At 38.4% G+C, this 21269-nt stretch overlaps 2 protein-coding genes across 2 annotated transcripts; one reads left to right on the forward strand and one right to left on the reverse strand.

The window, feature by feature from the left end:
* The first annotated feature begins 615 nt into the window (after positions 1-615).
* On the forward strand, positions 616-10863 carry rmdn3 (regulator of microtubule dynamics 3). Its single transcript, XM_081378474.1, has 12 exons — positions 616-1060; positions 1595-1766; positions 2438-2578; positions 5746-6067; positions 6534-6636; positions 6844-6904; positions 8250-8325; positions 8418-8495; positions 9118-9216; positions 9315-9368; positions 9573-9653; positions 10397-10863. Exons 1-12 carry the CDS (start codon positions 904-906, stop codon positions 10481-10483), a joined length of 1431 nt encoding a protein of 476 aa, XP_081234600.1. The 5' UTR covers positions 616-903; the 3' UTR covers positions 10484-10863.
* rad51 (RAD51 recombinase) lies at positions 10643-21199 on the reverse strand. The gene is made up of 10 exons (XM_081378475.1): positions 21092-21199; positions 20181-20275; positions 19955-20092; positions 16299-16416; positions 16118-16209; positions 15127-15221; positions 14936-15049; positions 14723-14852; positions 11486-11607; positions 10643-11405 (listed from the first exon to the last, which is right to left on the reverse strand). Exons 2-10 carry the CDS (start codon positions 20268-20270, stop codon positions 11282-11284), a joined length of 1023 nt encoding a protein of 340 aa, XP_081234601.1. The 5' UTR covers positions 20271-20275; positions 21092-21199; the 3' UTR covers positions 10643-11281.
* Positions 21200-21269: the final 70 nt, after the last annotated feature.

Here is a 21269-nt window from a genome sequence, read left to right on the forward strand (position 1 = left end):
TTAAAATTTGAACAAATTTACGAGCGAGCGAAAGCTACACTATTTTTTTTAAATGTGTTTTTGGACACTTTTGCTTTGAATCCCAAAATTCAAAGTCCCTTTTGACAAAAATCTAATTTATATCCCTTTTGATATAAATAAAGCTCCTGCTAAAAATGTATTTGCATTGATTAGTAATTATAATAATTACAATTATTGTTATTATTATATTTAGTGTTTTTAGTTTTACTTTATTATGTACTTGATGATTAGACCAAATAAGTCATTAAAACTTTTATAGAAAATGGTAAAAACTTTTTTTAAAACAACATGGATACAAAGATTATAGGAACATGGCGCATATTTTAAACTTGATTTTTAAAAATATTTCTCCACCTTATTTGTCAGTGACCCTTGATATGAATTATTATTGTAGTCTACATATTTTTTTCATCTTTGCTTTATTGAGTATTTTATTTGAAATTTTGTCATTTTTCACCTTATTTTTTGTTTTCTTCTTCAATATCTATGTGTTTTTAAATAATGTTATTGTTATGTAACGTAAAGATTACATTGTAATCTGAATTATGTACAAGTTTGTAAAATGAAAAACAACTGTAGCGTCAAACCTCCTGTCCGCCAGGTTGCGCTAATGCGCCCACATACACACTCGCTCTCTCTCTCACACACACACACACACACACGCACGCGCATGTCTTCAGCTGTCAAAAAGCGTAAGTTTGATGCGGTTCAGATATTTAGGCATAAATTAAATAACCGAGAGTGAGAATATGAGCCGGAGCCGTGTTTATATCTCTAACTTATATCATGTATGAATAAAGTGCCAGCGAGTTAGATCCGCGCTAGAGAAACGCAGATGTACTGATACGGGAGGATACAGGGGGGTTTTCCGCACAGGACACGATGAGCTGGTTCGGTAAGAGCGCACTGATCGGTCTCGGTGTCAGTGTGACTCTCAGCACCGGCCTGATCGCAGTATTGATCATTAAAGAGGCTCTCAGGCGGAGAAACAGACGCCTTCTGCTGCACAACACGAGCTCCGGGTCGCAGAATGACGCAGGTATGGACCAAAACATCATCATTTTTGGGGAAATACTACATACATAAACAAAAATGGGCTGAAGGCAAAGCCAACTTTTTGTTATTTCAGATAGATATGAAAAGTTATATTGAGTTACTACTTGGGTTGAAAAATAGTTAGCAACACGCAGTAGGTCTCTATGTGAAGCTTTTCTGCTATTTATATGATGATCTCATACCTGTTCTTTTTTCTGTTTATATTATTTTCTTTCTTTTTACTTGTATTATTATTTTATAAATTACACTGTATATTTTCTTTTCCTATTTGTTGTAGTCTATATTTGTTTCATATTATTACACTATATGTTGGATTGACTGTATGTGACTGGCATTCAATAATAATAATAATAAAAAAATCATCATTATGTTCTCTCTGTTTCTCTCAAAACATTGTATATCACACGATAAATATGATCTGGCACACTGCACACATGTATATGACACTGACGAGCTGCTTTCTCTCTGTGTGTGTGTGTGTGTGTGTGTGTGTGTGTGTGTGTGTGTGTGTGTTCAGTGGACTCTGCGGCTCTTTCTGCAGCAGTGAGGGGTTTGTCTCCTGAGCAGCATGTGGAACTGAGGAAGACTCTGGATGAGGTGATGAAGAGTGTGTCCAGCCTGAGGAATGAGATCGCAGAGCTGCGTGAGGGTCTGAGGGACATCACCACCACCATCGCTGAAGATGTGAAGTGTGTGATCAGTGTTTCTTCTCATCTGATCCCCTGTCATCTCTTCTCATTTGAGTCTCCATCCTGTCTCATCCGACTCTCGGGTCTCATCTGAGTCTTTCTGACTGTCTTTCGTCTCATTCTCTCTTTTGTCTCGTCTGATTTTCACTTGTCTCATCTGAGTCTCCTTCCTGTCTCACCTGACGCGTCTCATTTAAGTCTCCATTGTCTCAGCTGACTTTCTCTCCTCTCATTCTCTTTCTTGTTTCTTCTGACCTTCTCTCGTCTTATCTAAGTCTCGCAACTGTCTCATCTGACTCTCTTGTCTCATTTGATTTCCTCTTTTCTCATCTTATTCTCTCTCTTGTCTCATCTGACTTTCACTTGTCTCATCTGAGCCTACCTTATGTCTCACTCAACTCTCTTGTCTCATTTGTGTCTCTCTCTTGTCTCATCTGACTGTCACTTGTCTCATTTGAGTCTGCCTTATGTCTCACTTGACTCTCTTGTCTCATCTGAGTCTCTCTCTTGTCTCATCAGACTCTAGTCTCATTTGAGTCTCCATTGTCTCAGCTGACTTTCTTCTCCTCTTATTCTCTCTCTTCTTTTTCTTCTGACTCTCACTTGTCTCATTTGAATCTCTTGTCTCCATTCTCTCCTCTTATTCTCTCTCTTCTTTCTTCTGACTTCAGGAAGACTGTGGAGGAGAGTCAGAGATCGCGGCGTCGGCGGACGCTCATGCCGAGGGAACGCTCTGAATCTGTGAGCTCCAGCTCCATTTATTTCACCGCCAGTGCCGGCGCCGCCAGTCAATATGATGACAGTGAAGTCGGGTATGTCACAGCGTCACAGCCCTATTCGGACGGGACTAGTTTAACATCGAGAGGTGGGGTAGAGTAATAATTACCAGAGCTTCTCAGTGATTTTAGTCCCGTCCGAATGTGCATCTCAGTTATCATTAATGTCAGTGAAGATTACGGCAACTTTTACCTTCAGTAAAAAGGTCCGGAAAAATGACCTCAGGTAGTGCTAATCCCGTGCGAATAGACCCGCTGTAAATATGTACGTAAATATTTTGTCATTTCCTGTTTAAAAGTAGTTTTCCGTGGTTTTTCAAGTATGGAGACACTTGAAAAAGCATTCAGTTGTGTTCTAGATGCTGGGACAAAAACTCAAGTGTTTTCCACACACCATTCAGATCAGAAAGAAGATCGAAATCATTTGTTAGAGGCACAAAACTTCTTTTAGCGTTAGGTAAGTGCCTATTACCAACACAATCCAATCTGAAGTTAATTAATACATCGTTCGACCGGACATAACTGTTTTATATATATATATACACACTCACCTAAAGGATTATTAGGAACACCATACTAATACTGTGTTTGACCCCCTTTCGCCTTCAGAACTGCCTTAATTCTACGTGGCATTGATTCAACAAGGTGCTGAAAGCATTCTTTAGAAATGTTGGCCCATATTGATAGGATAGCATCTTGCAGTTGATGGAGATTTGTGGGATGCACATCCAGGGCACGAAGCTCCCGTTCCACCACATCCCAAAGATGCTCTATTGGGTTGAGATCTGGTGACTGTGGGGGCCATTTTAGTACAGTGAACTCATTGTCATGTTCAAGAAACCAATTTGAAAGGATTCGAGCTTTGTGACATGGTGCATTATTCTGCTGGAAGTAGCCATCCTAAGTAGGGATCCACAGCCTAAGTAGGTAGGCTGTGGCATTTAAACGATGCCCAATTGGCACTAAGGGGCCTAAAGTGTGCCAAGAAGACATCCCCCACACCATTACACCACCACCACCAGCCTGCACAGTGGTAACAAGGCATGATGGATCCATGTTCTCATTCTGTTTACGCCAAATTCTGACTCTACCATCTGAATGTCTCAACAGAAATCGAGACTCATCAGACCAGGCAACATTTTTCCAGTCTTCAACTGTCCAATTTTGGTGAGCTCGTGCAAATTGTAGCCTCTTTTTCCTATTTGTAGTGGAGATGAGTGGTACCCGGTGGGGTCTTCTGCTGTTGTAGCCCATCCGCCTCAAGGTTGTGCGTGTTGTGGCTTCACAAATGCTTTGCTGCATACCTCGGTTGTAACGAGTGGTTATTTCAGTCAAAGTTGCTCTTCTATCAGCTTGAATCAGTCGGCCCATTCTCCTCTGACCTCTAGCATCAACAAGGCATTTTCGCCCACAGGACTGTCGCATACTGGATGTTTTTCCCTTTAAACACCATTCTTTGTAAACCCTAGAAATGGTTGTGTGTGAAAATCCCAGTAACTGAGCAGATTGTGAAATACTCAGACCGGCCCGTCTGGCACCAACAACCATGCCACGCTCAAAATTGCTTAAATCACCTTTCTTTCCCATTCTGACATTCAGTTTGGAGTTCAGGAGATTGTCTTGACCAGGACCACACCCCTAAATGCATTGAAGCAACTGCCATGTTATTGGTTGATTAGATAATTGCATTAATGAGAAATTGAACAGGTGTTCCTAATAATCCTTTAGGTGAGTGTAGATTATATGTGTTTGTGCACGTGATATCAGGAAGCAGTGTAATACACACATGACGACAGGAGTGACGGCGGTGTGTAAATGGAGTTACTCTCCCACTTCTGCTAGTTTTACTGAGATCTCTTATCCCGTGCGAACTGGCCATTAATATTACAGACGTCCTGTGGTAAATTACATTACTCCATCTACTAGGGGTGGGGGAAAAAATCGATTCTTAGATGAATCGCGATTCGGGACGTGGACGATTCTGAATCGATTCACAAATGTCAAAAATAGATTTTCTAAAAAAAAAAAAAAATTCTAATAACGTAACATTGACGGAACTCTGAAGCGGACGTGCACGTGCGCGGACAGTCTGTGGCGTGCACATAACAGAGACGCGCACATAACGGACGCATGATGGCTAAGCGCCAAATGTGCAATGCCAGTCACAAAAAGTTACATTTTGACTGTAAGTTACTCTCTGCAGATGTTCATTCACTTTCTTTGTATAAGCTGTTTTTGATTGTGGTATACAGCAAACATTTCAAGTCATAACTCTTTATTATTTAGTTGTGTAGGCCTACTATAAGTCAAGAGCGACTTTGTATGTTACTAATTATTCAGAATATGCATAAGTCCACAAGCATTATACGTTATGATAGCTTCTGGTACATAATTCTATATTTTTGAACGAAAACTGTTTGTGAATTTGCTACAGCAAAATGTTTGTTTTTTGTGTGTGTGTGAAGGATTATATTGCTAATTGGAAATAACAAGAGGATGTTGGTTAGAAGTCTATTATTAAATGCTACTATGCTAGAGATTCAGAATATGCTGAAGTTTGTATTAATTTACTACAAGTATGCTGCTAGTACAAGCACACATTTATTTTCCTGTTGGTTCTCAGCAATGTTGGGACATATGCTGGCAAATGTAACCTTACAGTTGACTTGCCAAATCACTTCCATTTGTTTTATTAATAAAATTAATATAGGAAGTATTAGAAGTAAGTTCGTTATGGGTCATCATAAATACTTTGCTTTAAAAGTAGGCTACCAAGTAAAAACATTTTTTCAATGTTTTTGATATAAGGCACTTCCCTGAGAATTGAACTTAATAAATGTGAAAAAGACACTTTAATGTCTGTCATTATGTTTGTCACTCTGTATAGCAAAGCAGATGAGAGTAGATCATGATCAGAAACCTGATTAGAAATCATTATGAATAAAATCGAATTGTTTTGAATCGAAAATCTTTTTGAATCGAAAATCGATTTTGAATCGAATCGTGGCCTCAAGAATCGGAATCGAATCGAATCGTGGCCTCAAGAATCGGAATCGAATCGAATCGTGAGATGGTAAAAGATTCCCACCCCTACCATCTACGCTTGTAAAGTTGATCCCGTCCGAATAGGGCTCTAGAGCTGCGGTGTCACACTTGATGTTTGTACATACAGGATGATGTGTAGCTCTCGAGCTCTTCCACAGATACTCCACGGCATACTCCAACGTTGAGTCCGACTACACGGACAGAGAGACGGATCGCGAGACGGATAAAGATGGGGAGGATGACGGCAGAGACTCGGATGAGGAGGAAGAGCAGAGCTGTGCCACGGTGCTCACGCTGCAACAGGACGATTCGCAGCTTGAGGAAGACGATGATGAAGATGCCGGGTTAATGGTGGACACTTTAACGGACAGTCCCAGCCCTGAACTCTCCTTCCTGCTCGCCCAGTGTGATCTGCTGCATGCAGGGGACTCTGGGAAAAAAGCAGAGGGCTTCAAGCTGCTGGCGGAGAACAGACCACTGGTGAGCGACTGATGTCTAGAGAGCATTTATATAATGATAACCAAAGAGATGTTTCTTGAGCAGCAAATCTGCATATTAGAATGATTTCTGAAGAATCACGTGACACTGAAGACTGAAAATTCAGCTTTGCATCACAGGAATAAATTACATTTTACAATAAATTTAAATAGAAAACAGTTATTTGAAATAGTAATAATATTTCACAATATTACGGGTTCACTGTATTTTTGATTAAATAAGTGTAGCCTTGGTGAGCAGAAGAGACTTCTTTCAAACAGAAAAAAAATCTTATCCACCCCATATTTTATAGTAAAAATTTTAAGCAAGTGGCAAGTATATAAAAAAAGATAGCATAATTACACAAAATATTTAAAAAAAAGATTGTTTGAAATGATAAAACAATAAAAATAAAGCTGAATCATATCAACTGTAATAAAAATTGTGTTTCTTTGTGTATGTGTGTCAGTATGCTGATAATGTGGAGTTTATGTGGCGACTGGCTCGTGCCTACAGCGACGTGTGTGAGACGACGGACAACAGAGAAGAAAAGAGAAACTACGCAGAGCAAGGTGAGGAAATATTAAGTGACATTTCGTTCCAGTCACACACTAGGAAGTGGACTACACTTCCTAACATCATGCTTTGTGAGAAAGTCACTGCCCCTGCTGAGCATCCTACATTAGGAAGCATTAAACACTCTCTAGGGACCTTATGAATTGGATTGCAGCTTATAATGTACTGTAAATGCACTGACCTTTGACCTTTTAACACTTAAGGTCATTATGAAGCCGAGGCAGCGCTGATGAGGAATGGACTGAGTGCAGATTGTCACAAGTGGTATGAAAACAGCACACACTTTCTTCTATGGAAGCTTGTTTCTGCCACAGAATTTTTTATTTTTTTTCGCACATTTTCGAACTTTTTCTCAAAATTCACTTTTTTTTTTTTCTCACAGTAGTGAGTTTTATATCTCACAATAATAATGTTTATATATAAACTCGTAATTGTAAGAAGAAAGTAAGAATTGTGAGATATAAACTCAGAATTGTAAGAAATAAATGTAGAATTGTGAGATATAAACTCGTAATTTGCGAGAAAAAAGTCAGAATTGTGAGATAAACAAATAATTACGAGAAAAAAGTTAAAATTGTGAGATATAAACTTGGAATTGTGAGAAAAAAGTCTGAATTGTGCGATAAACTCCTAATTTTAAGAAAAAAGTCAAAATTGTGAGATGTAAACTCGTAATTGTAAGAAGAAAGTAAGAATTGTGAGATATAAACTCAGAATTGTAAGAAATAAATGTAGAATTGTGAGATATAAACTCGTAATTTGCGAGAAAAAAGTCTGAATTGTGAAATATAAACTCATAATTGCTAGAAAAAAAAGTCAGAGATGTGTTATAACCTTGCAATTGTAAGATAAAAAGTCAGAATTGTGAGATATAAACTCCTAATTGTAAGACAAAAATGTCAGAATTGTGTGATATAAACTCCTAATTGTAAGAAGAAAGTAAGAATTGTGAGATATAAACTCAGAATTGTAAGAAATAAATGTAGAATTGTGAGATATAAACTCGTAATTTGCGAGAAAAAAGTCTGAATTGTGTTATAACCTTGCAATTGTAAGATAAAAAGTCAGAATTGTGAGATATAAACTCCTAATTGTAAGACAAAAATGTCAGAATTGTGTGATATAAACTCCTAATTGTAAGAAGAAAGTAAGAATTGTGAGATATAAACTCAGAATTGTAAGAAATAAATGTAGAATTGTGAGATATAAACTCGTAATTTGCGAGAAAAAAGTCTGAATTGTGAGAATGTAAACTCGGAATTGCGAGAAAAAAGTCAGAAATGTGTTATAACCTTGCAATTGTAAGATAAAAAGTCAGAATTGTGAGATATAAACTCCTAATTGTAAGACAAAAATGTCAGAATTGTGTGATATAAACTCGTAATTGTAAGAAGAAAGTAAGAATTGTGTGATATAAACTCAGAATTGCCCAAAAAAGTAACAATTTGGAGAAATATAATTGGAATTGTGAGATAAAAAGTTATTACCTTTTTATAATTTTCTTTTTATTCTGTGGCAAAAACAAACTTCCATACCATACCCTTCACCTCTGCTGTACGAGATGACTTATAATGTCTGTAGTTCATAATACATCGGCACTCTCTGTCAGGTTTGCCGTCCTCGCACGCTTGTCTTCACAGTACGAGAGCATCCACGGAAAACTGAAAAGCGGCCGCGTTCTGAAGGTGAGCCAGCGATCTCAGATGAACACGAGTGTCTTCCTTCATTGACTTCAGGCGTGTGTGTTTAATGACTTTGTTCCTGGATGTTCTGACAGGAGCATTTGGATCGAGCTTTGGCTCTGCGTGACGATGATCCGACCTGTTTCTACCTGCTCGGCCGCTGGTGTTTAGAGGTCAGTTCAGACTGATCAAACAATGCCAACAATCTCAGCAATAATTAACAAGCCCCTATTGCGCTTTTTTCAGATATTACCTTTCATTTAGTATGTAATATAGCTGTTTGTGAACGTAAAAGGTCTGCAAACATTCAAAGATAAAAGTTATTGTCTCCCAAAAGAAAGAACTGATTCTAAACTGCCTGAAACGAGCAATAATTAGTATTATTATCAGTAATTCCAGTCTTATTTCCTGCTTGAAACAAATTTGCATAATGCCCGCCTATTGGCTGCTCACATACAACGACGCCCTTGTTACTGTTCATATCACTGTGTTTACAAGTGCTGAGGAAGATCTGGTGCTGAAATTCAGACATGGTAATGGGCATTTGGTTTCTGTCACGCACTGTAAGCGGTCGACCAATCACAACAGACTGGGTTGTCTGACCAATCAGAGCAGAGGAGGGGTTTAGAGAGGCTGAATCCTTGATCGAACCATTTTAAACACTGAGAACTGAGGTGATGCTGCATAAAATTAAAGTGGTTTTTGACCTTGGATGCATGTAAACTTACTGTAAGAGAATGTTAACCGCTTTCAGACGGCTGTACCAAACCCTCATAAGGTCTGTGTGTGTTGTAGGTGAGCTCTCTGGGTTGGTTGGAGAGGAAAGCTGCCGCCACGCTTTATGAAACTCCTCCTACATCCTCATTGAATGAAGCTTTGGAGAACTTCCTCAAGGTATCGATTGGTTGCTAGTCTTTGATCAGTATTATGAAGTGATGTGGATCTGAGATTTACAGCTTCATCAAACATTCCTTGATGTTTCCGATCTCTAGGCGGAAGAGTTAAATCCTGGATTCTCTAAAACAGTCCGGCTTTATATCGCCAAGGTATTGTCTACACAACACATAATGGGTTTATTCTTCAAGACATGTCATTCTCTTAAAGGGACAGTTCATCTAAAAATGACAATTGTGTCACTGAGATACCCTCATGTCATTCCAGACCTGCATGCCTTTAAATATTTGTGAAATAACTGCTTTAAAAAGGATTTCTTATTGGAATAAAATGCATTTATATCCTTTTGTTTTCAGTGTCATAAGGAGCTTGGAAACGTGTCAGAGGCCAGAAATTGGGTCCAGTTATCTCTGAGCACACCAGCAGGAGCAAATGAGGTGAAGTGCATTTGTACTCTTAGGCCCTGTTTACAGCTGGCATTAAGATCGGATCACAAGTGGACGAGGGAGACACATTCCCGTTTACACCTGGTGTTTTAATCTGTCTCTTTTGTCCACTTTCAACCACTTCTGTCCTGATTTCTTCAGGCGGAGGGTCTATGAGCAGGTAAATGGATGGGCTTTTCAGATCTTTCGATCTAATCTAAAATAAGCTCACGCAATTTACACATGAACACGACCGAAGATGACGGAAAAACATGGAGAGCATCAGCTTTAGTTTCAGCCACAAGACCAGCCGAACGCTGTGAGTGTGTGTTAGAAATCAGGAATGGTGAGAGAACATTGAGCTTGGTACATTTTTCATCTTCAAACCAAACTTGGGTCTTCACCCAACAAAGTTTAAATCCAGTCTGGCTAGTTCACTTCTCATGTTACCCATTAGATCATTAGACGGAGAGTAGACGGTCTTTTGTGGCTGTTTGAACACATTCGACCACATGAGCGTTTACACTACGAAAGCAATCCGATCGTTGAAAGTGGACGAGCTCAAAACATTTTAGACCCCCTTTACACCTGTATTTAGTGCCGTCCACTTGTGATCCGATCGACCAAAACGCATCTTAATACCAGGTGTAAACTGGGCATTAATAGTTTCACTAGGATTGGCAGCATTTGATTCATCATGTGACATTTTTTTGTTGTAGTTTTAATTTCTCAGATTGATTGTTCTGTTTCTTCAGGATTCGGACAGCGCCGCTCTACAGGAGGAGCTGAAGGCTTTGATTGACAGCACTGCTGACCTATCGAAAAGCAGTATCGATCATTAGGGTGGGGGGTCTGATAAACTGTGATCTAATTTCACCAAATATGTGCTCTATTTTATTTATTTAATGTCTACAATGGATGTGCGTTATTAAAATGGATATTTTCCTTCCAGTAATCTGAACCCCCCCCTCCCCCCTCAATATTATATATAAAAGTTATTTACTATTGTTCACATATCTCATTTCTACATAAAACACTGAATTTCATTCCTTTTCAAAAATATGAAGGCAACTCTGATCATTCCTTGTTTTTTTTTTTAAATATTTAAAGGCTGTGAAATTATTTAACCGTCTAATCAATTACATGATGTTTGTTTGATTTCATTTTGAAATGAAGTGAATTCCTGAAATATGACAATAAAATTCCACAATTGTCTCTCAGTATTTTGCTGCCCCCCCCCCCCCATCTATTTTAATGGTTCAATCCTCTTTTGGCATATACATTCAAACAAACACACCTTTATTAGTTTAACGGATAAAACGCTTTATGAGTAGTTTTATGTACAAGAAAAAGATTCAGTCCAGACAAAACGCACAAATATAACAAAAAGCTGTAAATAACAAATAAAGAGGTTGACGTCACACTAAAGAGCAAATAATTACACCAGCTCAAATCACTCAGATCCATCAATCTGCACGCATGTAAATAAATCATGAATTTCACTCTCAAGGGTTCATTCTTTTTCCAAAGTATAATTCCAGACTAAACACATTTCAACCATTTTAAAGGAGTCTCTTCTCCTGCTGATGGTCTCGTATGGCTCACAGCGGTGCAGGTCGTTTCTCTGATCTGTGCAAGTTTCAGTCTTTGGCATCTCCTACTCCATCAGCATTAATGGCAAACATGGCCTCCGACTCAGGCAAACATGGGGAGTCGTAGATCTTACATATCCTCGTCTCACCTCGACCCTTCCGCAGGTATAATCTACACGAGAGACACAGACATTATTAACCTATAGAGCATGTGAGCATCGATCGACACCATCATACACTGCTAAGTTTTACCGAGTAGTCGATGCGTGTGCCAGAATGTTTCCTCCAATCGGCTTCTTGGGATCTGCAGAAAACATCGCCGCTCCGTCCACCTGTGCTACCACCTGGTTAGTGATGACAACGGCCACGCCAAACTACATACAAGACAACACACATACATATATCCATGAGCTCACGGCATATACAAGCAGGGTTCCTGCAGGTTTCAGTTAGTCAAATTTAAGACCTTTTTAAGACATTTTAAGACCATAAAGATTGAAATTTAAGACTTAAAAGATCTTAATCTTAAAGAATCTTAAGCATTGGCAAAAAAAATATTCAAATCAAAGAATTCATTTTATTTCAATGAATTCAGTAATTGAAAAAGCATTAACTTAATTTACAGATAAAGCAATCACATTAGTAACCTTCCAGACCCAGCAACGCGTGTCAGAGAAAAGAACAGAATCAGATATAATTTTTTTATAGAAAATTGTACTTTGCATATTATAGGCCTACTGTAAAAAACACATAATTAGTTGATTTTAGTTGATCATAACTAGAGATAAAATGGCATGAACATTTCATTTAATTATTATAGTGCCAAAAATTATCAGTTATCACAGAATCCTGTTCAAAAAGTACTAATACTACACAATGAAATCAATTCACCAAGTTTTATGTCGAAAAACAGCAAATAACAAATAAAATTAGCATCAATACGCACTAACATAAACATTAAAATAATAAGATTAAAAATGATATCCAGAACATGTACAAGTTAAAATAAAGTTGACAAAAAAGGTTTTTATAAAAGGGTAAACCTCACATATTTCAGACTTTAATTTATCTTTTTTGACTCATTCTTTTTATAAAAAATGATTTACTGACATTTTCAATACACTTTAGCTTATCTTTTATTATTAATAGTAAAATTCGGTCCGATTTTCCCGTGGCGTCTGTCGTTGCTATGCAACCATGCCCTGCGCTCTCCACAATGACAAAGAAGTTTTAGTGGCTAATGGATTTCCACCGCCGAAAAACGCTTGCTGTAGCTCTGTTACAAGATTTATTTACGAAGAAAAGAAAAAACCCCGTAGTGTTTGGGTGCACCCCCATCCTTCATGTCTTTTTTCACGTCGTTGTGCCTGGGAAAAAACGAGCGCGTCGCTTCAATTATAAGCGCGCTTACATTTGAACGAACAACTGCCTCTTGGCGAGCGACTTCGATACTTTTTTGCTACTTTGTGATAACTTTCTGCAGCCAGCGTTTCTGGAAATGAACGAGGGTAAAATCTTTTTTAAGACCTGACTAAATGAAATTTAAGACCGCGGATGAAAATCTGCCTGTTTTTAAGACGTTTTAAGGCCTTAAATTTAAAGTTCAAAATTTAGGACTTTTTAAGACCCCGCGGGAACCCTGTACAAGACACTAATGAAGGACAAGCTGTGCCACTTAAATTAAATGGTTAATTTAATTAACTTAAATAAAACAGTTCAAACTGACAAACATGTAAAACTTGTTTAAACAGTTTAATGTTTAAAAGCATAGTTAAATGTAAATAAATAAAACGTCCAAAATAAGATATTTAAAACTATTTAATGTTTAAAAGTGCAGTTAAATGTTAGAAACTAATAAATCACTTTAAAAAGATATTTAAAAATTGTTTATTCATGTCCAAAAAAATTATGTAAATGCAATACATTCATAAATGTTTTTTTTTAATGCAACATTTAAGCATTTAAAAATTGCTTTTCAATATCCATTTGTCAATATCCAAATGCTATTGGACAGTTCAAATAAAGGAGCAGTCAATGAATACAGGTTCACTAAACTAAAATTAGAAGCATTAAAAACATGTTTTTGTTAACAAATGGAAAATTATTTTTCATTCTTAATTTTGTATTCTTTTTTTTTATCTAGTTGCCAAGGTAACATTCCTCAACATTTCTTTTTTTAACTAAATCTTTTTAAACTAAAACTGAAATAAAACTATAGACCAAAAAAAAAAAGGTAACGTACTTAAAGCCTATATATAATGCATTATAAAAGTATATTTAATGTATTAATTATGCCTTGTAACTCACCTTTTTAATGCATTGTATGTTCTCATGAACAATAACCACAGTTATAATACGTTATAATATTTATATATTCACGGTTACAACTTTAGAAAGTATAATACATTAAAACGCATGACAAAGAAACCGATTTCAGATGTAACAAGGAATCTGCAAATATTATAATGCATTTTAACTTTGGTTACAATTATTTAATGAGAGATATAATGTACATTATGAATACCATTATAATTAATTATACATAAAGTCTTTAAGTGTTACTAAAAAAAAAAAAAAATAAAAAGGCAAAAACGCAACTAAATTACTAACATGAACTAAAATTTAAAATAAAATTATAATAGTATACTATAATAATAATACTAAACGCATGGCACATCTTGTGGATTATATGTAAATACTGTATGTAATACAGCTTCTACAGGGTATTACTAAATTAAAAATTTGGTAAAAGGGTAAAACATTATAAAAGATACATATGAAATTATTATAAAAGCGATTTAAAAAAAAATCCTCTTACACCGTGTCCTAACTACCGCGACACGAGATAAAAGGTATCTTTTCCATGTTAATCAGAGTTTTTGTCCTAACCAGGCGTGACGGTGACATGCGACGTTTCTAATTTAGAAACGGTTTCTATTTTTCTGCGACGTCGCGCTGGAATAGCCTAACAAACACAAAGTGTGGCAATGATAATCTCAGGTACTGTTTATGTGCTTTATTTAATGTTAAAAGCGTGTAATGTGACTTTGAATATCATTTAGTGCTCCAGCTTTGTAGCTGTAAAAGCAACAATGGATATAATTCACCTCAGATCTTGAAATTAAACAAATGGAAACAAGAACGTTAAAACTGTGAACAAACAAGTGTATTATTTGACAAAGATTGTTTTAGTAACTCAGTAGCCTATGTATTTTTTAAATGGTGTAATATTTGTGAATTTGATTATGTAGCTATTTATCCATTTTCTTGCGAGTGCCGTCAAGATTACTCTAGTGCTGTGCACTTGCCGCGAGACTCCGCCCACACGCCGTTCTGATTGGCTGTGATTTTTGATTGACGTTGTGGCGTCTCACAGTCGTGTCGCGTCTAGTGTGGACAGACACATTGCCTGTCGCTGGAATTTTATCGCGTCGCGTGTAGTTAGGACACGGTGTTATAGATTCTGCAATTTGTGAAGAGCTGCTTTACCTCGTCTGCGAGACGGAGCAGCATGCGCAGAAAGCGTCCCAGATGCCCCTGACGGGCGGACAGCTCTCCTCGTCCAGAGTAATCTGTCCTGTAAAGTGCAGTGGCGCTGTCTACGATCAGCAGAGCATATCTGAAGACAGATTGAGAATATTTCAGCACGTGGAGCGAGTGGAAGCAATCTGGAGTCAGTTTCTGGCTGGATGTGTGTGTTACCTGGACTCAGTCATCATAGCGGAGGCCTGATACAGCAGCTGTGTCTGATGGTCTGTGTTGAAGGCCCTGGCGTACGCCACATTATCCAACACGTCACTGCCCACCAACCCGTACCTGACGCAGAGCCAAACACAGAGGTCAATGTTTTGCACATACTGGATTCATTTGAGTGTTCAGAAAGCGGCTCTGACCTCTCCGCCACAGCCAGCAGTCTCTCGGGACGGAAGGTTCCTTCAGTGTCGATGTACATGGCTTTTCCTTCCCCACCGCCCTGATCTATGGGCAGCTGAAATGCAAAGTTCATGTTTTAATAAAGATAAAAGTTACTGTGTTTACCAGATTTACATGGTTATTTAGTTTAACAGGGGTTAAAATACTGGATATAACTTTGCAGAGTTCTTGTTAAATCTTTGCTCTAAGTATCACCAGGGGCTCTACACATGAACTCGAGCATTGAGAACATTGTTTGTGCAACAACTCACTGTCTCTGTGTCCGCCGGCATTTTGACAGTCAAAAATAGTCGATCTCCGAATGCAACGTAACAGGGAGGAGAGTAAAGATGGAGGAGAGTAAAGATGGAGGAGAGTAAAGATGGAGGAGAGTAAAGATGGAAAGCTCCTAAGGCTCAGTTCCATATAAATTCACGGATAATTTGTGGTTTTCTCGTTAGTGAAAATCAATATTGACCTTGTATTTGAAAAAGGATCCTCATATAAGAGGCAATACTAAAATTCAGAGTCAGTTTATTCGCGTTCGGAGATTGACTATTTTTGACTGTCAAAATGCCGGCGGACACAGAGACAGTGAGTTGTTCAAAACCTTTCTTTTTAGTAAACTCTGTGTACACAAACAATGTCCTCAATGCTGGAGTTCATGTGTAGAGCCTCTGGTGATACTGAGAGCAAAGTTTCATGTTGTGTCGAGCCTTCTTAGTGTTTTAAAAATAGCGATTTTGATGCTATCATAGAAGTGCCCCAAGCACTCCCATTCACAAGGCAATTTGACCGAAAACGAAAATACGGTCAAACTTAAAAGTGGCGTTTCCATTCTAATTACGCTTTTAAACGAAAGTTCGCCTCGGGTAGATTAACAAAAAGACACTAGGGTGCATTTTGGCGACGGTTATCCTTTAATTCTATTTTTTTATTTTTTTAAAGGAGGAAAAATAATGTGTGTGTTACCTGGCAGGTGACGGCCAGTGTGTGACACAGCTGCGTCTTTCCAGTGCGAAACTCACCAAACATCTCAGTGATGGATCCCGTCTCGAATCCTCCTGCGCAACACAGACAGAGAAAGATTCAGTCAGGTGATTCAGTATAAAGTGGATTATTCTCTGCCTGACAGTTCAGTTCAGTGTCTCACCCTGCAGGAGTTTATCAAGCTCTTTAGATCCTGTGGAGATCTGGATGATTTCAGCTCTGCGCTGGTGGAACTCAGTCGCTGTGGTGAATCCCATAGGAACCATCTTAGCAGCCTCTGTCTGTTGGTTACAGAGTTAGAGGTTTGTACAAATCACTAACACACAGAATAACAGATAGCAATAGCCGTGTTCCACTGTCGGGCCAAAAGCGAGCATGCTAGTGTGTGTCAGGGCCAGTCGTGTTTCCACTGTCACTTCTGGGGCTTGATCTGGCCTTTTCGGGGCTTTCTCAGGGGACAACGGCCAGGGGTTTTGGCCCGCCGAATACCTTGGTCCAAATCAGGCCAACTGGGGTAAGAGAAGTGGTCATGAACAAAGCAAACACTGCGTTATCGTACCAGGCTACATTCAACATTTAAGACATTTTAAACAATTTCCAGCTCAACTCACTTTTAAACACCAGCGAGCATGTTAAATAACCTTTAGTTGCGATTCGATGGGCTACATATGTTAAAGGGGTGGCATAATGCCCCTTTTTCGATATGTAAAATAAGTCTCTGTTGTATTTTGAGTTTTAGCTCAAAATACCCTACTGATAATTGTATACAGCATGTTAAAGTTGTCCCTTTTTGGGGGTCAGTAAAAATATGTAGTTTCATGTGTGTCCCTTTAAATGCAAATGAGCTGCTGCTCCTGGCACAGGGGGCGGAGCTTCAAAAGCTCGTGTGTGTTAGCAGCTCCAATTACCTCACGCAGACAAGCACTAAAATGTCAGAAAATGTTCTGCCTTTTATGGCGTTTAAACTGGAGTCGGACAATGATGGAGAGACTCAAGAAGAAGTGACAACATGTAGAATGCAACAGGACGTTTCTGAATGGTTAGGTGATGAATTTATGTTGCTGATGTGGAGTTAACTATCTTCAAGTCATTGATTAGCATATTCTGTCATGATAATCTATAAAATCGCTTGTGTGGGAACTGTTGTAAGATGCCTACAGAGTGACATGCTATTGCATTTGTGTTACGTACTGTATTGCATGTGAAAAGACGGATGCGACAGCTTGAGCAGACTAACAAATGTGCTCGACTACAACAACTCTTCCTCTTCTCAACATGTACTGCGTGTTCCTGGGGGCGGGGTTTATGTCAATTTTAGGGTTGGTGATGTCCCTAACCCGGGAGGATTGCCGTGTAGTCCCTACCAGTCGTTTGTTGTAGTCCTTAAAAAACAATTTCTTTAAAAGCAAATATCTTCCTTTGCTTTGAACTTTAAGCGTTGCAACTTTGCAGATGTTGTTTATGCTCAAACAGCAACATTACACACTAACTAAAGTTACAAAAGTGACATAATCAACCACCGCGATAATAAATACACACGCATTTATTTTTTCCTAGCGTTAGTCCCGCTCATTTGCAGGGTCCACTTCATCTGAACTATCTGCACACACACACATTGGATTTGGCACAGGTTTTACGCCAGAACTCTTTCCTGATGCAACCCACACTCACACACACTCCTACGACCAATTTGGCACATCCAATCTACCTAACCATCAGCATGCGCTACTAAACAAATAGAGCAAAATCAGACTTTAGCAATTGTGGTTTTTATGTGCGCTGAAAAAAAGAGGAAGCGAAAGAGGAGAATATGGACACGGTCATGGATAGGGAAAAGAGGAATGGCAATTTTGCAAAATGAGGTAAGAAGTTTTAAGTTTTAGCGCCATGTCGCATTGATCAATACGCCATTTCATGTTGCATTTTTATTGGCTAGTCAGTAGACATAGGTCATAGCAGCAAACACTGTGGGATAATCATGATAAATTTCAGAAAATTATCACAGGCCATCTTTGGTCACAAGACTGTGACAACGGCCGTCTTTGAACCTCTCTCACTATACGTGTAATTATGCACGATTCTATGACATTTTGTAGTATAAATAGTGGGAGTAGTGGTCACACTAAAATTTTCAAAAAGAAAAAGTGCCCTTTAAATACCCGGATGATGCACTTAATTAATCGAAAAAAATGAAGTGTGGAATGTTGGACACTCAACTGTAGCAGCTTTAATTATGTAGCAGAGGGGCTATCAGACTCAGACGTTGAATGATAAAATAACCTTATAAAATTCATACACTATATGGTTGGGTACATAGTGTACGAGTATGTTGTGTATAAATGCATAGTGCATCATTTGGGACACAACTATAAATTAGATATACTCTGGTTAACTGGTATCTGTTTTCAGTTGCTTTGGCTAAAAGGATAACAGTATCATGAGATGTGAGAGATCGCTCAAATCTCCTCAGATCACATTATTTCGCTAGAAATGCTCATTCTTTATTAAGAAATGTTATGTAAACATGATAAAAAAAAATTTCTCTAAATGTGTGGACTTAAAGCCTTAATGGAGTTGTGTTGTGCATTCCTATGACCACAAATAAATGGAAGCACGTGTCCTATTTTTATGTTGTCTTTTTATCCAGTTTTCAGTCAGCTAGCCCCATGCTGGTAAAATGGTGGGGTTGTGTGACATCGTTCTATGAAGGCGTGTTAAAGGAATAGTTCACTTTGAAATAAAATGTTGGTATGTTTTAGCTTACCTCAAGGACATCCAAGACGTAGGTGTCTTTTTTCCGCAGTAGTTTCAATTTTGATATTTTTAAGTCAAACCGTTCTTGTCTGTCAGTCGTATAATGCAGGTCTATGGTCACTGTCTCAAAGAACATGCACAGAGTCCAAATTAAAACAATTCTCCATCGTCCAAATTAAACAATTCCCCATCGTAAGTACACATTGATGGCCTAAGACACGAAACGAGTGGTTTGTGTGAGAAAACGAACAGTATTTATAACGCTTATACCTCTTGTAACACAGCACACGTCCAAATGATCTGAGGGCGCGAGCGCTTCCTGCTGTGTGACGTGTGCGCAGACTGGTGCATAGATATTTATACACTAGATGTCGCCTTAAAGACATTCGTTCCAATGAACTGCCGTAGCCAAGGCGACATCTAGTGTATATCTATGCACCAGTCTGCACACACTTCACACACCAGGAAGCGCTCGCGCCCTCAGATCACTTGGACGTGGCTGTGTTACTAGAGGTATAAACAATATAAATACTGTTCGTTTTCTCACACAAACCGCTCGTTTCGTGTCTTAGGCCATCCATGTGTACTTACGATGGGGAATTGTTTAATTTGGACGATGGGGAATTGTTTAATTTGGACGATGGGGAATTGTTTTAATTTGGACGATGGGGAATTGTTTAATTTGGACGATGGGGAATTGTTTTAATTTGGACGATGGGGAATTGTTTTAATTTGGACTCTGTGCATGCTCTTTGAGACAGTGACCATAGACCTGCATTATACGACTGACAGACAAGAACGGTTTGACTTAAAAATATCAAAATTGAAACTGCTGCGGAAAAAAGACACCTACGTCTTGGATGTCCTTGAGGTAAGCTAAAACATACCAACATTTAATTTCAAAGTGAACTATCCCTTTAAGGCCGCGCTGTGGGGTTACTGAGCTGCTGATTTTGGGCTTGTGGCTCGAGGTATGAGGCTATTTGTCCACGCTTGGCAAGTTATTAGCCCTGGCTCGCACTGTCCCGGCAGTGGAAAAACAGCTAATGTTGACCAAGGTCTCACCAGGATCTTGTCGGCTTTGGCTTCGCTGATTCCTTTGATTTGCAGCAGCTCTTTCTTGGGCGCGTACGCAACAGCCTCCACGGTGTGAAAACCACCATCTTCCAGCTTCTTAATGTCACTGCTGCTAATGCCACACTGCTGCAGAGAGATTTACAACAACATCATCATCAATAAACATTTATACATCAAACCATGTTTGTGTTTGTATCTGCCACTGCAATCGTACCTCCAGACGGGAAACCGGTTGTGGCCCAAAACTTTCCTCTTCCTCGACCTCGCCCTCCACCTCCACCCGGGATGCGTTCCTCATTGCCATATTTACTGCTCCAAAACACATTACACTTATATTATTATAAACCACTTGTGATGCGTGTAGATTAAGACTTCTTAAATTAATAATACTCATCATCTTAAGAAACTGAGTGAAAAGCAGTACATTTACATTAAAACTAAACACTTACATAGTTGTAAACGAATGCATTTATTAGCCTAACACCAAATCAAGGTTCAAACTCAACTTGACCAATATTTTAATTACTTTTCCAGGCGCATTGTGACAACTAGATAAGGATTTACAAAATTTACCTAAGAAAACGACAATATTATACATTTTTGAACATGTATCAAGCTATTATTTGAAATACCTACATATATTAATAAGGTAACAACACATACAAATACGTACAGTGATGGTATTAGATGGTAATACCACAGTACTTTGATATATAGCATAGTTTTAAAATAGTATTCCAAGTTACCTCTGAGAATACCATGGTAACTTACTATTAAAAGTACCATGGTATTACAATCAGACACGGCAACGTTACTGCTAGCTAATAATCAAAAGCACAACGCGCAAATTAACTAAACTAATGCAACGATAATCGATTATTTGTCTGCTAAAGAAAATAAACTATATTTCCCCACAGTGTAACGTTAGGATATTAATTTAATCAGTCTGATGTGTTTAAAAAGCCCCACAGAACACACACACAACCTATAGCGCTCTCATCGACATAAACAATCGACATAACCATGTTCTAACACAATAGTTCATATAATTAGGTCAGAGTAATCTTGTAGATATGTGATTATTTCATTATTTAAATCTTTAATTTCGTTGTTTTTGTCACTCACCCGTTGTTTCTGTTGCTGCTGCTCTGTGCTGCTCAATCTGAATTTTCCCGCGTGCCGCCGTCAAGCCACGTCACCAACGTCATGACGCCATCACGTCAACGATGTTTCATAACATCAAATTTTTTCCCCCGTTTTTTGTTGTTGATTTTATATATAAAATCAACAACATACATATATA

This window comes from Scardinius erythrophthalmus (genome assembly GCF_964197995.2).
Source record: "Scardinius erythrophthalmus genome assembly, chromosome: 11".
NCBI lineage: Eukaryota > Metazoa > Chordata > Actinopteri > Cypriniformes > Leuciscidae > Scardinius > Scardinius erythrophthalmus.